This window comes from Sinocyclocheilus anshuiensis, unplaced genomic scaffold (assembly GCF_001515605.1).
Source record: "Sinocyclocheilus anshuiensis isolate Anshui unplaced genomic scaffold, SAMN03320099.WGS_v1.1 scaffold514, whole genome shotgun sequence".
Classification (NCBI taxonomy): Eukaryota; Metazoa; Chordata; class Actinopteri; order Cypriniformes; family Cyprinidae; genus Sinocyclocheilus; species Sinocyclocheilus anshuiensis.
This window is the reverse complement of record NW_015542348.1, coordinates 50,016-68,985: the sequence shown is the minus strand read 5'-3', so window position 1 is coordinate 68,985 and position 18,970 is coordinate 50,016. Positions and strand designations below refer to the sequence as shown.

Sequence of the window (18,970 nt, the reverse complement as noted above, 5' to 3'; positions counted from 1 at the left end):
ATTTTTTTTTTTTTTTTTTTTTTTTTTTTTTTTTTTTTTCATTTAATGTTTATTTTATTTCAAGTAATGAAACTGTTTTTATGGTTTTAGTTTTAGTTAACAAAAACCAGCACTAGACAGATCCTGACTAGACAGCATTTTACAGTGACTGGGATATGGATTGTATATATTATATTTCTTTGTTCAACCGACTCAGACTCAGTGCCAGAAAGCCTCTTTGATGTCATTTGTAATCTATATGAAGTGTGTCTGAAACCATATGGAGAGGCAGTGATAATTCATTACCATCTGAAATCAAGTTCAATGGGCTTGTATCATTTTAAGTTTTTACTTTTTAAATGTAAACCTTTTTCTGCCAAAGTCACTAAATATTCACTAACAGAAAGTGAAGTGCTGTGAAGGGCTCAAAATGTGCTACCATGTTATATGTTGACCTTGTGCAAGAACAGCACAGATATGAGCATCTAAAGAAAATGGGAAAGAGTCCAAAGAAAAGATTATGGCAAGAGAGGTGGGGAAAATAGAGGGGAATGGAACACTTTGGGAAGTAGGGGGACATGAATTTCAAAAAGCACCACATTTTCCCTTCTGTGTTCATCGGATAAAAGAAATAACTGTAAATCCAATATTTTGTAACTTAACACAGAATTAAACTTGTATGATATCAGACTAGTTTAACAACATTTAACACATTTCAGTGTTTATTGTGTTTCTCCCCAGATTTATATCATTTGATCTGGAAAACAGAGCCCAACAAGAGCTTTGGGAAACTTACAATCAATGTGAGACGGCATGACTATTACATTATACACCCACAAGCATCATGTCATGGTTTTGTTGTTGCAGCTGGGATGACCTAATATGATGTTTGAGGAAGAGGGAAAAAATAAAATTAAATAAAAAACAAACAAATATATCAATGAAATAAAATAAAACCTAAAATAGAGATTTGCAACAATGTTAGAGTATTTATTCTGTATGTGTAATATGTCTGTTCTGTATGAAGGTCAATGACAAAATCCTTAAAATTTGCTTCAAAACGTGTACATTCTTAGGCCGGTGCACATTTTTGAGCAGTTTTGCCTAGCAACTTTTTTTTGAGCAATGTTGCTTGAGCACTTTCCCATTGAGAGTGGTTAACAAATTTCTATCTGGATACTTTAGATCGGTCGTGGGCCCTCTGTCTCACCTGGTTGCCTGTTGATGGCAACATTGTCCAAAGTTGCCCAGCAACATTGCTCAAAAAGTTACCCTGTGTATCATCAGCCATAGAAATGCAGTCTAAGATGTATTCATGTTGATTTCTTATTTAAAAACATTTTAAAATGTAAAGTTCTCTTAAGTTTCTCTTGAGACAACAGAAAAAAATATATATTTTTTTTCAATTTTGAATAAAAAAACCCCACCCTATTTCACAGGTTATTGTTATTTTTTCCCTCCTAGGCCGAAGAAGCCCTGTGACCTCTACAATGGCAGACGTCCTGCAGCTCAGTACCAACAGTCTACAAGTGCCAGGTAACGTTTCATTAAACTTATTCTTTGGGATTTGATACTGTAATTCAGACTTGAGAAAATCATATTTGTAGAATATCCTAAGGAACCTTGTAGATTATAATAGTTATTTACATCTACAGTATATAACCAGAATTGATATACAGAAGACATGTAAAACAAAATGCACAGCTGAATAGAAACCTGTGGTCATCCACATTACATTTTGCTGTAATTCCTGACTATTCCATCAACAATACTGAACAGGGGTGTGACCCTCTCTTATCTATGCTCTGCACTCTTGAGAATATCTGTACACGTCGATAGCATTCCTGTCATACCCTTGAGTAAATTCCACCCTTGTTTGAGTGTGTGCTCATTTTCAGGCACATTAAAGCGACCTTGATGGAGGGGTCACTACAAGTTGATAAAGTATTTGCCATGGAATTGCATTTTGATCTGGAAAATGTACGTAAATTTGACCATGTTAGGAATTATGGAATATTCGGAATTCTGCTCCTGAATTTCCTTGTCAGTGTTGGCACAGATATGAGACACCAAAAATCTAAGTGTTTTTTCATGACATTCTTGGGAAGAACACTGAATACTCATTTTAACTTCTATGTTTTAAAGATGGCATGAAATGAAAATTCACTGTATCATCATCTATTTTCTAAATGCATGTTATTGATTGATTTTTTTTTTTTTTTTTGACTTTGTCATTTTTAAATGCCATAACTCGATGTTCCAGTGACATAAGTCCTCAGTTGACTGCAAGCTGGCATTCAGATCTGCCTCTGTTGTTAAGTGCAATGCCCATATCTCAAAATCCAATTAATATTCAATGGATAGAACCAAGTCCCTTTTCGATGAGCTATTGTACATGTCACAAAAGAGAGGAAAAGATCTGTTTCTACTAATTTTTCCAATGAAAACCATCTGCTGGAAATTCTGAAACTGGTAAACACATGCCAGTTGGGCTTAAATGCCCAGGCAATCAATATGGAATTTTCCAGAAATCTTTGATTTCTCTTAATCGCTCATCCACAATTAAGAGTCCTGAACTTGTGTTTTCCAGTACAATACATGAGCAGCTTACTAAGTTAAAGACTTCTAGGATTTCTTCCTTTGTCTCTAATTCCTTCTCTTTCATCTTGTCTTCTTCAGGTGAAGATAGATCAGCCTCTATATCTCCATCTGGTTCTCCATCTCCTTCCAGAAATGAGTGCAGTATCACTCCTCTTACTCCCTCCCCGTTTCCAGTAAGATCCCAACAGACACAGTACTCTACCATGCACCCTCTGTAGTGCTTTAAATGATAAACATTGTCCTCAGAACTGGATTAAATGCCAAATCAGATGCTTTAAACTACAGTAATGTTGAAAGAGGATATGGTACCCCCAGACATATGCAATTATGCTTCTTTACTTAACACTAAGTCAGTTGGTTTAAAGCAGCACTATCATTAGCTAATCTTCCAGTCTGCAATCTGGGGCAGCACAAAAATGTTTTGTTTGAAAGCCAACTTACTCCTCACTTAAAGCCAGTGTTGGGGCGTACATAGTTATACAGTATGTAATGGCGTTACATAATTTAATTACAACATAAATGTAACTGTAATCCAATTACAGTTACTGAGAAAATGTTAACGATTACAACGTGGGTTACATCTGAATATTTTCTGTAAAAAGCTATGATATGTTGAATAATATTATTTTGTTGCTTTGCCTGTTTTTGATGTGCATGATGCCTCCTGCTATTTAAAGGCTGTTTAGTAAAGCGATGCTATTCTGATGCTTTTGATTGGTTCTTGTTTGAATTGGCAGGGCACCCTGTCTGCCAATTCCATCAATCCATATTGCCGCTGAAAGCTTTAGGCTACAACCTGTTAAAGTAAAGCAATTGAAATAGTTACACTACTTATTACATTTTAAATAGAGTAACTTGTAATCTGTAACCTATTACATTTCCAAAGTAACCTTGCCAACACTGCTTAAAGGTGAACTGTGTCATTTCTGTGCAACTAGTCACAAAAAACAGGTTTCTCAAACACTCAACCGGTCTGCCACTGGTTGGACAACACATAGTCCTGACTCAAACTCATGCCATTGGTTGAACCAATAGCCCTGTCTCAGTGGTTTTTCACATGAAACGTGTTTTTGTATTCCACTGTGCTGCTCTTTTGTTGTTTTTGATGTCTTTAAACGCTGCACTCATGTCTCACGTCTTTTTAGCATCTCACAAATGACGCGCCATTCTAAAAACATGGCTGTCAAGTTGAAAAAAGTTAAACTTTTAAAAAACCTGTCTTGAGATCTTGTTTTTTTTCCAATTCCAATGCCTGCGTATATGCAAAAACGCATTTGTGTGAACGACCCCTTAGGAGTCATTCACACAGAATGCCATTTTGCATCCCCGTTCCCTCCTGTTTTTCTATTTAGATATGTACTGTACAGACGCGTTTCTCTTTTGCGCTTGTGTATTTTGTGTATTTTGAAGTGTCTTGCACACAACACAGCATTCTAAAAAATGAGGTGTTCAAGTTAAAGAATTTCAGCTTTTTAAAAATGTGTTCAGCCTTTAAAAAAGGACCTTGCTTTTTGACGTTGCTTTTCTTTCCCATTCCAGTGCTGTGCATCTTGCATTTTAAATGTCACCTTTATTTTCTGCGTTCCACTGTGCTACATTTACTTTGTGTCTTATGCAGCATCTTGTGCATGACGCAGTGTTCTAAAAAGCGCTAAAAGAAATTCAACTTTTAAAAAATTTATACTTTACCTTTTTTTTAATACACTGTCCTGCATCTCACATTTTATGCACAAAAACATATGTAAAAATCAGCTTTACATAACTAAAAAATAGTGATATGACCATAACCTGAAAATAATACATGATACATTCCACTCTGAGGTGGTCAATGTAAAACTCAGGTCAGGGAATTGATCTAGAGACAAGAGAAGAGAGGGAGAAGGTGGGGTCAGCTACTCTCCGTACCAAGGAGAACCTTTTGTAAAGCCACCCCTTTGAAAAAGAGATAAGGCAATAGATTTATTTTCTTTCTGTCTACCTTGTGTTCCCTCTGCAGCGGACAGAGGTTAGACCATGTGTGGCTCGTCCATTTTCTGTGGTTGTTGCTATAGATTTTGGCACCACCTCCAGTGGTTATGCATTCAGTTTCACAGAAGATCCTGAGACCATTCACATGATGAGGTATGACATCAGCACACAAACATTGTCTAACCTGAAGTTATTGTAACTCCCCCATCCATAGTCTTACCCTACATTTCTTTTTTTTTTTTTTTCACAGACGGTGGGAGGATGGTGACCCTGGTGTAACCAATCAGAAGAGTCCAACCTGTCTGCTGCTGACCCCTGACCTCCGGTTCCACAGTTTTGGCTTTGCAGCTCGAGACAGCTATCATGACCTTGACCCTGAGGAAGCCAGGCATTGGCTCTACTTTGACAAATTCAAAATGAAAATCCACAGCACTAGTGTAAGCAGAGCATCTATTGTATTTTGACTGTTGTTGATATATATATATTTGTTCAAGTAGAGTAATTGCTCAGCTTGGGGGAATCAAGCATGGTTGTTAAGGTATCACAACACTGTCAAACATATATCTACTGTCAGTCTGCAGCAGAGGATAAGGGGAGTGTATTATTTATGTCACATCTCGGTAAGCATTTCTGCAGCAGACTATTTTATTTTCAATAGGATCTCACTATGGAGACCGAGCTGGAGTCTGTTAGTGGAAGAAGAGTTCGGGCTATTGAGGTGTTTGCTCACGCCTTGAGGTTCTTCAGAGAGCATGCTTTAAAGGTGAACCTAAACACACAAAGCAGAATTTAAAAAAAAAAACATACTTACTCATGCAGTATACAGACACACACATATAAATAAGACAATACATTTATATTTTATAATTATTTACCTTATATATATATTTAATATTAGCTAGTTAACAATAGCACAAGTCAAGCACACCACCATGTACTGAAGTATTTTGCAAAGAGACTACCACTGTGTTGAAGAGTGCACAGCCATTACTGTTTAAATAAAACAACTTAGAGTCTTAATGGTGTTTGGCCAATCACCATCGTAACCACGGGCTCTACTCTTCAGCACAATGGTAACCCCAAAAACTCAGACATACCAGAAACCCTTTTAAATTCCAAAAGAATCGAACATTAAACACTAACAGCACTCCCCCTATAATAATATTGAGCAAAAACACATGAAATAACATTCAATTTTAACATTTACTCTCCTTTAATAGTCAGAAACAAAGCATGCTGGGAACTAGAAATCTGCTATAACTCATTCACTTCAAGAAACCTACCTGCAAAGCTACAATAATGTAAAAAGTTTTAGGCACTTGTGTAAAAATGCTGTAAAGTGAGGATGCTTTCAAAAATAAATGTTCTGTTTACCCTGGGGGGTTATTGCTGCTCTCCCTGCTCTCATCCATGCTAGGCTGCATGGATGCGCAGGGAGTTCTTGCCCAGAACAATCCAAACTGTATGCTAATTGTCAATCATCTTTGACGATAGTGGTCCTGACAGAAATATATATATATATATATATATATTACTATATTAAATATAGTCTTTTGCTTAACAAGCTGGTATAGACTCCAGCATACCAACAACCCTACACAGGACAAAAAGTTTGCAGAATAAATAGATACAATTTCTTTGTACTTGTACTTGATTACTCAAGAATTATTTGAACATTTGTGAAACATTTTTTAAAGTCTGTTTGTCTTGGTTATTCCTTTATTTATTTAGGCATTTTTTTTACAACCTATTTTAGTTGTGCAACTTAAATTTCCCTCCAGGGCCAGACTGAACATGAACAACCAGTATAATGTAGAGCAGTAGTGTGCTGTGGCTTTGCTCCAGATCTATCAGGATGCACTTTTCCTTCACTCAAACAAGAACACATCCAGTCTAGGTGAAGAGTGGGGGTTTGGGAAGGTGGAGGTTCTGGGCCAATCTGTAGTCAGACTTTCCTGGACCCAAACCTTCTTCCTCCTTCTTCCTGGAGCCCCTGAAGGCTTGTGGGAAAACATTAACATGGAGATTTCGCCCGAACCTCTGGTCATGCATGAGGGTCATGAGTTTGACATTTTTTTAGAGCGGAACGGAAATAAGGGATATCAATACCTAATAGACGTATGAAAATGTTAGTAATGTAGTTTAGATAAGAGTTGGAAAAGTAGTAATATTTGTGTGTGTGTTTTTCAGGAGGTGAAGGACCAGTCTTCCTCTGTGCTGGAAAGTAATGAAGTACGGTGGGTCATCACTGTTCCTGCGGTGTGGCGGCAGCCAGCTAAGCAGTTCATGCGAGAAGCTGCGTATTTGGTAATGTTGGATTACTGATCTGAGAAAACTGAAAAATTACAAATTCAAATACAAACACTTTCTTTCTCTTGTTCGTTCTCCTTTTTTTTCTTCCTCTTTTTCTTTTTCTTTCTCTTTTTTCTCTTTCTCGCTTTCTTCTGTCATGCAGACATACACAAAAGCATACTCCCATATTGAACATAATGTCCTGCTGCCCCCCAGTGAAGTTCAGGAAATGTGTGTATATGAAAAAGAATGCAAAAGTCACTGCACACATACAGTAAATGGGAATGTTGAAAGACTTTTGTATGAGCGTGAGAGGTATAAAATACGTCAGTATTGTACGTTTTAGTGCCTGTAAAAACGTAAGTAAATGTACGTTTTATAGTACCACATTTTACGTAAAATACATACAAATTATCATGAGATCACGTTGGTAAATTCCACCCATTTTTGAGTATGTGCTCATTTGCAGGCATATTAAAGCGACCTTGATGGAGGGGTCACTACATGTTAATAAAGTATTTGCCATGGAATTCATTCTGTACTGGAAAATATACGTAAATTTGATTATGGAATGTTAGGAATTCTGCTCCTGAATTTCCTTGTCAGTGTTGGCACAGATATGAGACACCAAAAATCTAAGTGTTTTTTCATGACATTCTTGGGAAGAACACTGAATACTCATTTTAACTTCTATGTTTTAAAGATGGCATGAAATGAAAATTCACTGTATCATCATCTATTTTCTAAATGCATGTTATTGATTGATTTTTTTTTTTTTTTTGACTTTGTCATTTTTAAATGCCATAACTCGATGTTCCAGTGACATAAGTCCTCAGTTGACTGCAAGCTGGCATTCAGATCTGCCTCTGTTGTTAAGTGCAATGCCCATATCTCAAAATCCAATTAATATTCAATGGATAGAACCAAGTCCCTTTTCGATGAGCTATTGTACATGTCACAAAAGAGAGGAAAAGATCTGTTTCTACTAATTTTTCCAATGAAAACCATCTGCTGGAAATTCTGAAACTGGTAAACACATGCCAGTTGGGCTTAAATGCCCAGGCAATCAATATGGAATTTTCCAGAAATCTTTGATTTCTCTTAATCGCTCATCCACAATTAAGAGTCCTGAACTTGTGTTTTCCAGTACAATACATGAGCAGCTTACTAAGTTAAAGACTTCTAGGATTTCTTCCTTTGTCTCTAATTCCTTCTCTTTCATCTTGTCTTCTTCAGGTGAAGATAGATCAGCCTCTATATCTCCATCTGGTTCTCCATCTCCTTCCAGAAATGAGTGCAGTATCACTCCTCTTACTCCCTCCCCGTTTCCAGTAAGATCCCAACAGACACAGTACTCTACCATGCACCCTCTGTAGTGCTTTAAATGATAAACATTGTCCTCAGAACTGGATTAAATGCCAAATCAGATGCTTTAAACTACAGTAATGTTGAAAGAGGATATGGTACCCCCAGACATATGCAATTATGCTTCTTTACTTAACACTAAGTCAGTTGGTTTAAAGCAGCACTATCATTAGCTAATCTTCCAGTCTGCAATCTGGGGCAGCACAAAAATGTTTTGTTTGAAAGCCAACTTACTCCTCACTTAAAGCCAGTGTTGGGGCGTACATAGTTATACAGTATGTAATGGCGTTACATAATTTAATTACAACATAAATGTAACTGTAATCCAATTACAGTTACTGAGAAAAAAAACGTGTAATTAAATTACAGTTACTTATGAAAATGTTAACGATTACAACGTGGGTTACATCTGAATATTTTCTGTAAAAAGCTATGATATGTTGAATAATATTATTTTGTTGCTTTGCCTGTTTTTGATGTGCATGATGCCTCCTGCTATTTAAAGGCTGTTTAGTAAAGCGATGCTATTCTGATGCTTTTGATTGGTTCTTGTTTGAATTGGCAGGGCACCCTGTCTGCCAATTCCATCAATCCATATTGCCGCTGAAAGCTTTAGGCTACAACCTGTTAAAGTAAAGCAATTGAAATAGTTACACTACTTATTACATTTTAAATAGAGTAACTTGTAATCTGTAACCTATTACATTTCCAAAGTAACCTTGCCAACACTGCTTAAAGGTGAACTGTGTCATTTCTGTGCAACTAGTCACAAAAAACAGGTTTCTCAAACACTCAACCGGTCTGCCACTGGTTGGACAACACATAGTCCTGACTCAAACTCATGCCATTGGTTGAACCAATAGCCCTGTCTCAGTGGTTTTTCACATGAAACGTGTTTTTGTATTCCACTGTGCTGCTCTTTTGTTGTTTTTGATGTCTTTAAACGCTGCACTCATGTCTCACGTCTTTTTAGCATCTCACAAATGACGCGCCATTCTAAAAACATGGCTGTCAAGTTGAAAAAAGTTAAACTTTTAAAAAACCTGTCTTGAGATCTTGTTTTTTTTCCAATTCCAATGCCTGCGTATATGCAAAAACGCATTTGTGTGAACGACCCCTTAGGAGTCATTCACACAGAATGCCATTTTGCATCCCCGTTCCCTCCTGTTTTTCTATTTAGATATGTACTGTACAGACGCGTTTCTCTTTTGCGCTTGTGTATTTTGTGTATTTTGAAGTGTCTTGCACACAACACAGCATTCTAAAAAATGAGGTGTTCAAGTTAAAGAATTTCAGCTTTTTAAAAATGTGTTCAGCCTTTAAAAAAGGACCTTGCTTTTTGACGTTGCTTTTCTTTCCCATTCCAGTGCTGTGCATCTTGCATTTTAAATGTCACCTTTATTTTCTGCGTTCCACTGTGCTACATTTACTTTGTGTCTTATGCAGCATCTTGTGCATGACGCAGTGTTCTAAAAAGCGCTAAAAGAAATTCAACTTTTAAAAAATTTATACTTTACCTTTTTTTTAATACACTGTCCTGCATCTCACATTTTATGCACAAAAACATATGTAAAAATCAGCTTTACATAACTAAAAAATAGTGATATGACCATAACCTGAAAATAATACATGATACATTCCACTCTGAGGTGGTCAATGTAAAACTCAGGTCAGGGAATTGATCTAGAGACAAGAGAAGAGAGGGAGAAGGTGGGGTCAGCTACTCTCCGTACCAAGGAGAACCTTTTGTAAAGCCACCCCTTTGAAAAAGAGATAAGGCAATAGATTTATTTTCTTTCTGTCTACCTTGTGTTCCCTCTGCAGCGGACAGAGGTTAGACCATGTGTGGCTCGTCCATTTTCTGTGGTTGTTGCTATAGATTTTGGCACCACCTCCAGTGGTTATGCATTCAGTTTCACAGAAGATCCTGAGACCATTCACATGATGAGGTATGACATCAGCACACAAACATTGTCTAACCTGAAGTTATTGTAACTCCCCCATCCATAGTCTTACCCTACATTTCTTTTTTTTTTTTTTTCACAGACGGTGGGAGGATGGTGACCCTGGTGTAACCAATCAGAAGAGTCCAACCTGTCTGCTGCTGACCCCTGACCTCCGGTTCCACAGTTTTGGCTTTGCAGCTCGAGACAGCTATCATGACCTTGACCCTGAGGAAGCCAGGCATTGGCTCTACTTTGACAAATTCAAAATGAAAATCCACAGCACTAGTGTAAGCAGAGCATCTATTGTATTTTGACTGTTGTTGATATATATATATTTGTTCAAGTAGAGTAATTGCTCAGCTTGGGGGAATCAAGCATGGTTGTTAAGGTATCACAACACTGTCAAACATATATCTACTGTCAGTCTGCAGCAGAGGATAAGGGGAGTGTATTATTTATGTCACATCTCGGTAAGCATTTCTGCAGCAGACTATTTTATTTTCAATAGGATCTCACTATGGAGACCGAGCTGGAGTCTGTTAGTGGAAGAAGAGTTCGGGCTATTGAGGTGTTTGCTCACGCCTTGAGGTTCTTCAGAGAGCATGCTTTAAAGGTGAACCTAAACACACAAAGCAGAATTTAAAAAAAAAAACATACTTACTCATGCAGTATACAGACACACACATATAAATAAGACAATACATTTATATTTTATAATTATTTACCTTATATATATATTTAATATTAGCTAGTTAACAATAGCACAAGTCAAGCACACCACCATGTACTGAAGTATTTTGCAAAGAGACTACCACTGTGTTGAAGAGTGCACAGCCATTACTGTTTAAATAAAACAACTTAGAGTCTTAATGGTGTTTGGCCAATCACCATCGTAACCACGGGCTCTACTCTTCAGCACAATGGTAACCCCAAAAACTCAGACATACCAGAAACCCTTTTAAATTCCAAAAGAATCGAACATTAAACACTAACAGCACTCCCCCTATAATAATATTGAGCAAAAACACATGAAATAACATTCAATTTTAACATTTACTCTCCTTTAATAGTCAGAAACAAAGCATGCTGGGAACTAGAAATCTGCTATAACTCATTCACTTCAAGAAACCTACCTGCAAAGCTACAATAATGTAAAAAGTTTTAGGCACTTGTGTAAAAATGCTGTAAAGTGAGGATGCTTTCAAAAATAAATGTTCTGTTTACCCTGGGGGGTTATTGCTGCTCTCCCTGCTCTCATCCATGCTAGGCTGCATGGATGCGCAGGGAGTTCTTGCCCAGAACAATCCAAACTGTATGCTAATTGTCAATCATCTTTGACGATAGTGGTCCTGACAGAAATATATATATATATATATATATATTACTATATTAAATATAGTCTTTTGCTTAACAAGCTGGTATAGACTCCAGCATACCAACAACCCTACACAGGACAAAAAGTTTGCAGAATAAATAGATACAATTTCTTTGTACTTGTACTTGATTACTCAAGAATTATTTGAACATTTGTGAAACATTTTTTAAAGTCTGTTTGTCTTGGTTATTCCTTTATTTATTTAGGCATTTTTTTTACAACCTATTTTAGTTGTGCAACTTAAATTTCCCTCCAGGGCCAGACTGAACATGAACAACCAGTATAATGTAGAGCAGTAGTGTGCTGTGGCTTTGCTCCAGATCTATCAGGATGCACTTTTCCTTCACTCAAACAAGAACACATCCAGTCTAGGTGAAGAGTGGGGGTTTGGGAAGGTGGAGGTTCTGGGCCAATCTGTAGTCAGACTTTCCTGGACCCAAACCTTCTTCCTCCTTCTTCCTGGAGCCCCTGAAGGCTTGTGGGAAAACATTAACATGGAGATTTCGCCCGAACCTCTGGTCATGCATGAGGGTCATGAGTTTGACATTTTTTTAGAGCGGAACGGAAATAAGGGATATCAATACCTAATAGACGTATGAAAATGTTAGTAATGTAGTTTAGATAAGAGTTGGAAAAGTAGTAATATTTGTGTGTGTGTTTTTCAGGAGGTGAAGGACCAGTCTTCCTCTGTGCTGGAAAGTAATGAAGTACGGTGGGTCATCACTGTTCCTGCGGTGTGGCGGCAGCCAGCTAAGCAGTTCATGCGAGAAGCTGCGTATTTGGTAATGTTGGATTACTGATCTGAGAAAACTGAAAAATTACAAATTCAAATACAAACACTTTCTTTCTCTTGTTCGTTCTCCTTTTTTTTCTTCCTCTTTTTCTTTTTCTTTCTCTTTTTTCTCTTTCTCGCTTTCTTCTGTCATGCAGACATACACAAAAGCATACTCCCATATTGAACATAATGTCCTGCTGCCCCCCAGTGAAGTTCAGGAAATGTGTGTATATGAAAAAGAATGCAAAAGTCACTGCACACATACAGTAAATGGGAATGTTGAAAGACTTTTGTATGAGCGTGAGAGGTATAGTGTGCCAAGAGGGCACTATAACCTGATATCCATCATATATGTGTGTGTTTGCCTGTGTGAAATATACTGTACTGCAGAGCTGTACATTTCCCTATGAGCAAAACCCTAAGAAATCAATCACACAGATTATTTTTGGCACAATATGTACATCTCAGGCCATACAACAATCAACAGTGCAGGAATTGTCATTAAAGAAAAAAATGCTGTTGATTCAATCACTAACAGCTGCTCAGACTCTGAGACCACTGAGATCTTCCTTCATTATACCCAAAACAGCCAACAGCTCTACATACTAAACAGGCTCATGTCAGAGCAGTATTTGTTCTAGTAGCCTCAGATCTTTATTTCTCTCTACCTTACTAGAGGTAAGGCAGATTGAGGTTAATTTTCTCTATGCAGTGTCACAGAGGTTAAACAACGCATGAGACCAGCACACAAACACAGGAAACCACGCCTGTCCTAGCCAAGCAGGAGAGGGGGAACGAGGCAGCCCACCGTCTCCCATTATAACTCCATGACCAATTGGGGCAGTTAACCGATACTTTCACTGTGTGTGGACACCTTTTCTTCTGTTACTTTGGTTACCTTGCTACCAGTTGTGCTCATTGTTCTCATGTTTTATGAAAAAATGCGAGCAGTACTTGATCCTAAAAATTGCCAGTTGATGCTAGGGTGTAGTGGGTGGATGCAAGGGTGTTACTGTACAGGCGCTCTGAGTTGCTAAAATGTTCTGGGTGGTTTCTAGGGTATTACTATGGTGTTTAATAACTGTCCCAAGTCAAAAGAACCCAAAAGTTCTTGTATCAGCTTTTATTTGTCCAGACAGACAATCAGTTGATGTGTTAGTGGTGGGGATTTTTCAGTGACTCTTTGAGCAGGTTACATTGTTACACCAGTAGGTGGAAATAAGTGTCTTTATGAGGACTCACTGAACCATTCACTTGCCCAATTTATTCAAAACACTGATTTATTCTGAAAATAAACATGTGACTGTCAGTATGAGTGAGTCATTGAATCGCTCACTCAACCAATTCATTCAAAACACTGATTCATTCAGGAGGAACCAAAAAAGTGTCTGTCTGTATGAGTGTATCATCAAATCATTCACTTAACTGAGTTGTTCAAAACACTGATTCATTCAGGAAAACAGACCCTTGGAAACACTTGATACTGAATTATTTATTAGTGTAAGTTACTCAATATTAATTCAAACCCTACTAAGACTCATGTTTTTTTTTATCCTATGGTAGGCAGGTTTGGTGACTCCAGATTCTGCAGAGCAGCTCCTCATTGCTCTCGAACCAGAAGCTGCATCTATCTACTGCAGGAAGCTCCATCTACACCAGGTCATTGACCTCAGTCAACGACCAGTAATCAACGGTTTAGATGTGGACGGGTCCTGCCCTTTCGATTCCAGTTTTAGGCAAGGTAAGAAAAGATTTTTGCTTTCTTTTTCTCAAATGATTAGCATTATACAAAATAACTAGCTCTTACATTGATCTAGATCTCTTGCTTTGAGTGTATAATGTTTCTCTATAAACATTAATGGGAACCATGCTCAAAGCATGGGGGAAACAGGATCGTTTTTCATCCCTTGAAAATAGAGTACTGTTTTTGTTTTCTGTGGGTATGTGCGAGTTTATGCATGGAGGATGGCTAGATCAGGGTCAAACTGATTCAGAACCAAGTGGGTCGGGAGGATGGTGACCCTGGTGTAACCAATCAGAAGAGTCCAACCTGTCTGCTGCTGACCCCTGACCTCCGGTTCCACAGTTTTGGCTTTGCAGCTCGAGACAGCTATCATGACCTTGACCCTGAGGAAGCCAGGCATTGGCTCTACTTTGACAAATTCAAAATGAAAATCCACAGCACTAGTGTAAGCAGAGCATCTATTGTATTTTGACTGTTGTTGATATATATATATTTGTTCAAGTAGAGTAATTGCTCAGCTTGGGGGAATCAAGCATGGTTGTTAAGGTATCACAACACTGTCAAACATATATCTACTGTCAGTCTGCAGCAGAGGATAAGGGGAGTGTATTATTTATGTCACATCTCGGTAAGCATTTCTGCAGCAGACTATTTTATTTTCAATAGGATCTCACTATGGAGACCGAGCTGGAGTCTGTTAGTGGAAGAAGAGTTCGGGCTATTGAGGTGTTTGCTCACGCCTTGAGGTTCTTCAGAGAGCATGCTTTAAAGGTGAACCTAAACACACAAAGCAGAATTTAAAAAAAAAAACATACTTACTCATGCAGTATACAGACACACACATATAAATAAGACAATACATTTATATTTTATAATTATTTACCTTATATATATATTTAATATTAGCTAGTTAACAATAGCACAAGTCAAGCACACCACCATGTACTGAAGTATTTTGCAAAGAGACTACCACTGTGTTGAAGAGTGCACAGCCATTACTGTTTAAATAAAACAACTTAGAGTCTTAATGGTGTTTGGCCAATCACCATCCTAACCACGGGCTCTACTCTTCAGCACAATGGTAACCCCAAAAACTCAGACATACCAGAAACCCTTTTAAATTCCAAAAGAATCGAACATTAAACACTAACAGCACTCCCCCTATAATAATATTGAGCAAAAACACATGAAATAACATTCAATTTTAACATTTACTCTCCTTTAATAGTCAGAAACAAAGCATGCTGGGAACTAGAAATCTGCTATAACTCATTCACTTCAAGAAACCTACCTGCAAAGCTACAATAATGTAAAAAGTTTTAGGCACTTGTGTAAAAATGCTGTAAAGTGAGGATGCTTTCAAAAATAAATGTTCTGTTTACCCTGGGGGGTTATTGCTGCTCTCCCTGCTCTCATCCATGCTAGGCTGCATGGATGCGCAGGGAGTTCTTGCCCAGAACAATCCAAACTGTATGCTAATTGTCAATCATCTTTGACGATAGTGGTCCTGACAGAAATATATATATATATATATATATTACTATATTAAATATAGTCTTTTGCTTAACAAGCTGGTATAGACTCCAGCATACCAACAACCCTACACAGGACAAAAAGTTTGCAGAATAAATAGATACAATTTCTTTGTACTTGTACTTGATTACTCAAGAATTATTTGAACATTTGTGAAACATTTTTTAAAGTCTGTTTGTCTTGGTTATTCCTTTATTTATTTAGGCATTTTTTTTACAACCTATTTTAGTTGTGCAACTTAAATTTCCCTCCAGGGCCAGACTGAACATGAACAACCAGTATAATGTAGAGCAGTAGTGTGCTGTGGCTTTGCTCCAGATCTATCAGGATGCACTTTTCCTTCACTCAAACAAGAACACATCCAGTCTAGGTGAAGAGTGGGGGTTTGGGAAGGTGGAGGTTCTGGGCCAATCTGTAGTCAGACTTTCCTGGACCCAAACCTTCTTCCTCCTTCTTCCTGGAGCCCCTGAAGGCTTGTGGGAAAACATTAACATGGAGATTTCGCCCGAACCTCTGGTCATGCATGAGGGTCATGAGTTTGACATTTTTTTAGAGCGGAACGGAAATAAGGGATATCAATACCTAATAGACGTATGAAAATGTTAGTAATGTAGTTTAGATAAGAGTTGGAAAAGTAGTAATATTTGTGTGTGTGTTTTTCAGGAGGTGAAGGACCAGTCTTCCTCTGTGCTGGAAAGTAATGAAGTACGGTGGGTCATCACTGTTCCTGCGGTGTGGCGGCAGCCAGCTAAGCAGTTCATGCGAGAAGCTGCGTATTTGGTAATGTTGGATTACTGATCTGAGAAAACTGAAAAATTACAAATTCAAATACAAACACTTTCTTTCTCTTGTTCGTTCTCCTTTTTTTTCTTCCTCTTTTTCTTTTTCTTTCTCTTTTTTCTCTTTCTCGCTTTCTTCTGTCATGCAGACATACACAAAAGCATACTCCCATATTGAACATAATGTCCTGCTGCCCCCCAGTGAAGTTCAGGAAATGTGTGTATATGAAAAAGAATGCAAAAGTCACTGCACACATACAGTAAATGGGAATGTTGAAAGACTTTTGTATGAGCGTGAGAGGTATAGTGTGCCAAGAGGGCACTATAACCTGATATCCATCATATATGTGTGTGTTTGCCTGTGTGAAATATACTGTACTGCAGAGCTGTACATTTCCCTATGAGCAAAACCCTAAGAAATCAATCACACAGATTATTTTTGGCACAATATGTACATCTCAGGCCATACAACAATCAACAGTGCAGGAATTGTCATTAAAGAAAAAAATGCTGTTGATTCAATCACTAACAGCTGCTCAGACTCTGAGACCACTGAGATCTTCCTTCATTATACCCAAAACAGCCAACAGCTCTACATACTAAACAGGCTCATGTCAGAGCAGTATTTGTTCTAGTAGCCTCAGATCTTTATTTCTCTCTACCTTACTAGAGGTAAGGCAGATTGAGGTTAATTTTCTCTATGCAGTGTCACAGAGGTTAAACAACGCATGAGACCAGCACACAAACACAGGAAACCACGCCTGTCCTAGCCAAGCAGGAGAGGGGGAACGAGGCAGCCCACCGTCTCCCATTATAACTCCATGACCAATTGGGGCAGTTAACCGATACTTTCACTGTGTGTGGACACCTTTTCTTCTGTTACTTTGGTTACCTTGCTACCAGTTGTGCTCATTGTTCTCATGTTTTATGAAAAAATGCGAGCAGTACTTGATCCTAAAAATTGCCAGTTGATGCTAGGGTGTAGTGGGTGGATGCAAGGGTGTTACTGTACAGGCGCTCTGAGTTGCTAAAATGTTCTGGGTGGTTTCTAGGGTATTACTATGGTGTTTAATAACTGTCCCAAGTCAAAAGAACCCAAAAGTTCTTGTATCAGCTTTTATTTGTCCAGACAGACAATCAGTTGATGTGTTAGTGGTGGGGATTTTTCAGTGACTCTTTGAGCAGGTTACATTGTTACACCAGTAGGTGGAAATAAGTGTCTTTATGAGGACTCACTGAACCATTCACTTGCCCAATTTATTCAAAACACTGATTTATTCTGAAAATAAACATGTGACTGTCAGTATGAGTGAGTCATTGAATCGCTCACTCAACCAATTCATTCAAAACACTGATTCATTCAGGAGGAACCAAAAAAGTGTCTGTCTGTATGAGTGTATCATCAAATCATTCACTTAACTGAGTTGTTCAAAACACTGATTCATTCAGGAAAACAGACCCTTGGAAACACTTGATACTGAATTATTTATTAGTGTAAGTTACTCAATATTAATTCAAACCCTACTAAGACTCATGTTTTTTTTTATCCTATGGTAGGCAGGTTTGGTGACTCCAGATTCTGCAGAGCAGCTCCTCATTGCTCTCGAACCAGAAGCTGCATCTATCTACTGCAGGAAGCTCCATCTACACCAGGTCATTGACCTCAGTCAACGACCAGTAATCAACGGTTTAGATGTGGACGGGTCCTGCCCTTTCGATTCCAGTTTTAGGCAAGGTAAGAAAAGATTTTTGCTTTCTTTTTCTCAAATGATTAGCATTATACAAAATAACTAGCTCTTACATTGATCTAGATCTCTTGCTTTGAGTGTATAATGTTTCTCTATAAACATTAATGGGAACCATGCTCAAAGCATGGGGGAAACAGGATCGTTTTTCATCCCTTGAAAATAGAGTACTGTTTTTGTTTTCTGTGGGTATGTGCGAGTTTATGCATGGAGGATGGCTAGATCAGGGTCAAACTGATTCAGAACCAAGTGGGTCTTAGTGAGTATGAGACCATGTGGTTTGGGTTAAAACAGAAAGAGAGAAGATGACATTTTCTTTAAGGTTAGAGTGTCCCCTGAGGTCACAGTGCTGAAAAAAAAACCTCTTTGAAGGATTGACACTGTGTTTCTTATCAGGGTTTGACAAAAGATAAAATGGTACTCTTTTACAAACACTCTTTTCATATTTATATACAGCAAAAATAAAGTACTGCACACACACACACACACACACGCGCACACACACACACACACACATTTCACATCATAATAGGAACAAGGTGCTGCAGACCATGAGCTCACCCTCCTCTTGACTGCTTACACTAGTTTCACTGGATGGTTTCTTTTATTCTTTCTTGCATTTTTGCTTGCTTGCTTATTCTGAAGTATTTGAGAATATTTTCCAAAATTTTGTCTTCAAAACATGTTTTACAATTGGACAACATTTACTGGCACAGGAAATCAAGGGACACAAACACACACTCCAGCTTCGGGACCTTTAGCTCCCAAGGGATTTTTTTTGGAGTCACTTTTCTTTTCTTTTTTCTTTTCTTTTCTTTTCTTTTCTTTTCTTTTCTTTGCTTTTCTTTTCTTTGCTTTTCTTTTCTTT

The 18,970-nt window shown here is 37.9% G+C and overlaps 1 protein-coding gene across 1 annotated transcript in view; it reads left to right on the top strand.

Moving 5' to 3' along the window:
- LOC107691462 (heat shock 70 kDa protein 12B-like) overlaps positions 1–18,970 on the top strand; it is a 27,234-nt gene that overhangs the window by 959 nt on the left and 7,305 nt on the right. The window contains exons 2-8 of the mRNA XM_016490060.1: positions 1,444–1,515; positions 2,659–2,753; positions 4,577–4,701; positions 4,799–4,985; positions 5,207–5,311; positions 6,739–6,855; positions 13,865–14,042. Of these exons, the coding sequence (XP_016345546.1) occupies positions 1,470–1,515; positions 2,659–2,753; positions 4,577–4,701; positions 4,799–4,985; positions 5,207–5,311; positions 6,739–6,855; positions 13,865–14,042 (853 nt within the window). The 5' untranslated portion in view covers positions 1,444–1,469. The remainder of the gene's footprint in view (positions 1–1,443; positions 1,516–2,658; positions 2,754–4,576; positions 4,702–4,798; positions 4,986–5,206; positions 5,312–6,738; positions 6,856–13,864; positions 14,043–18,970) is intronic.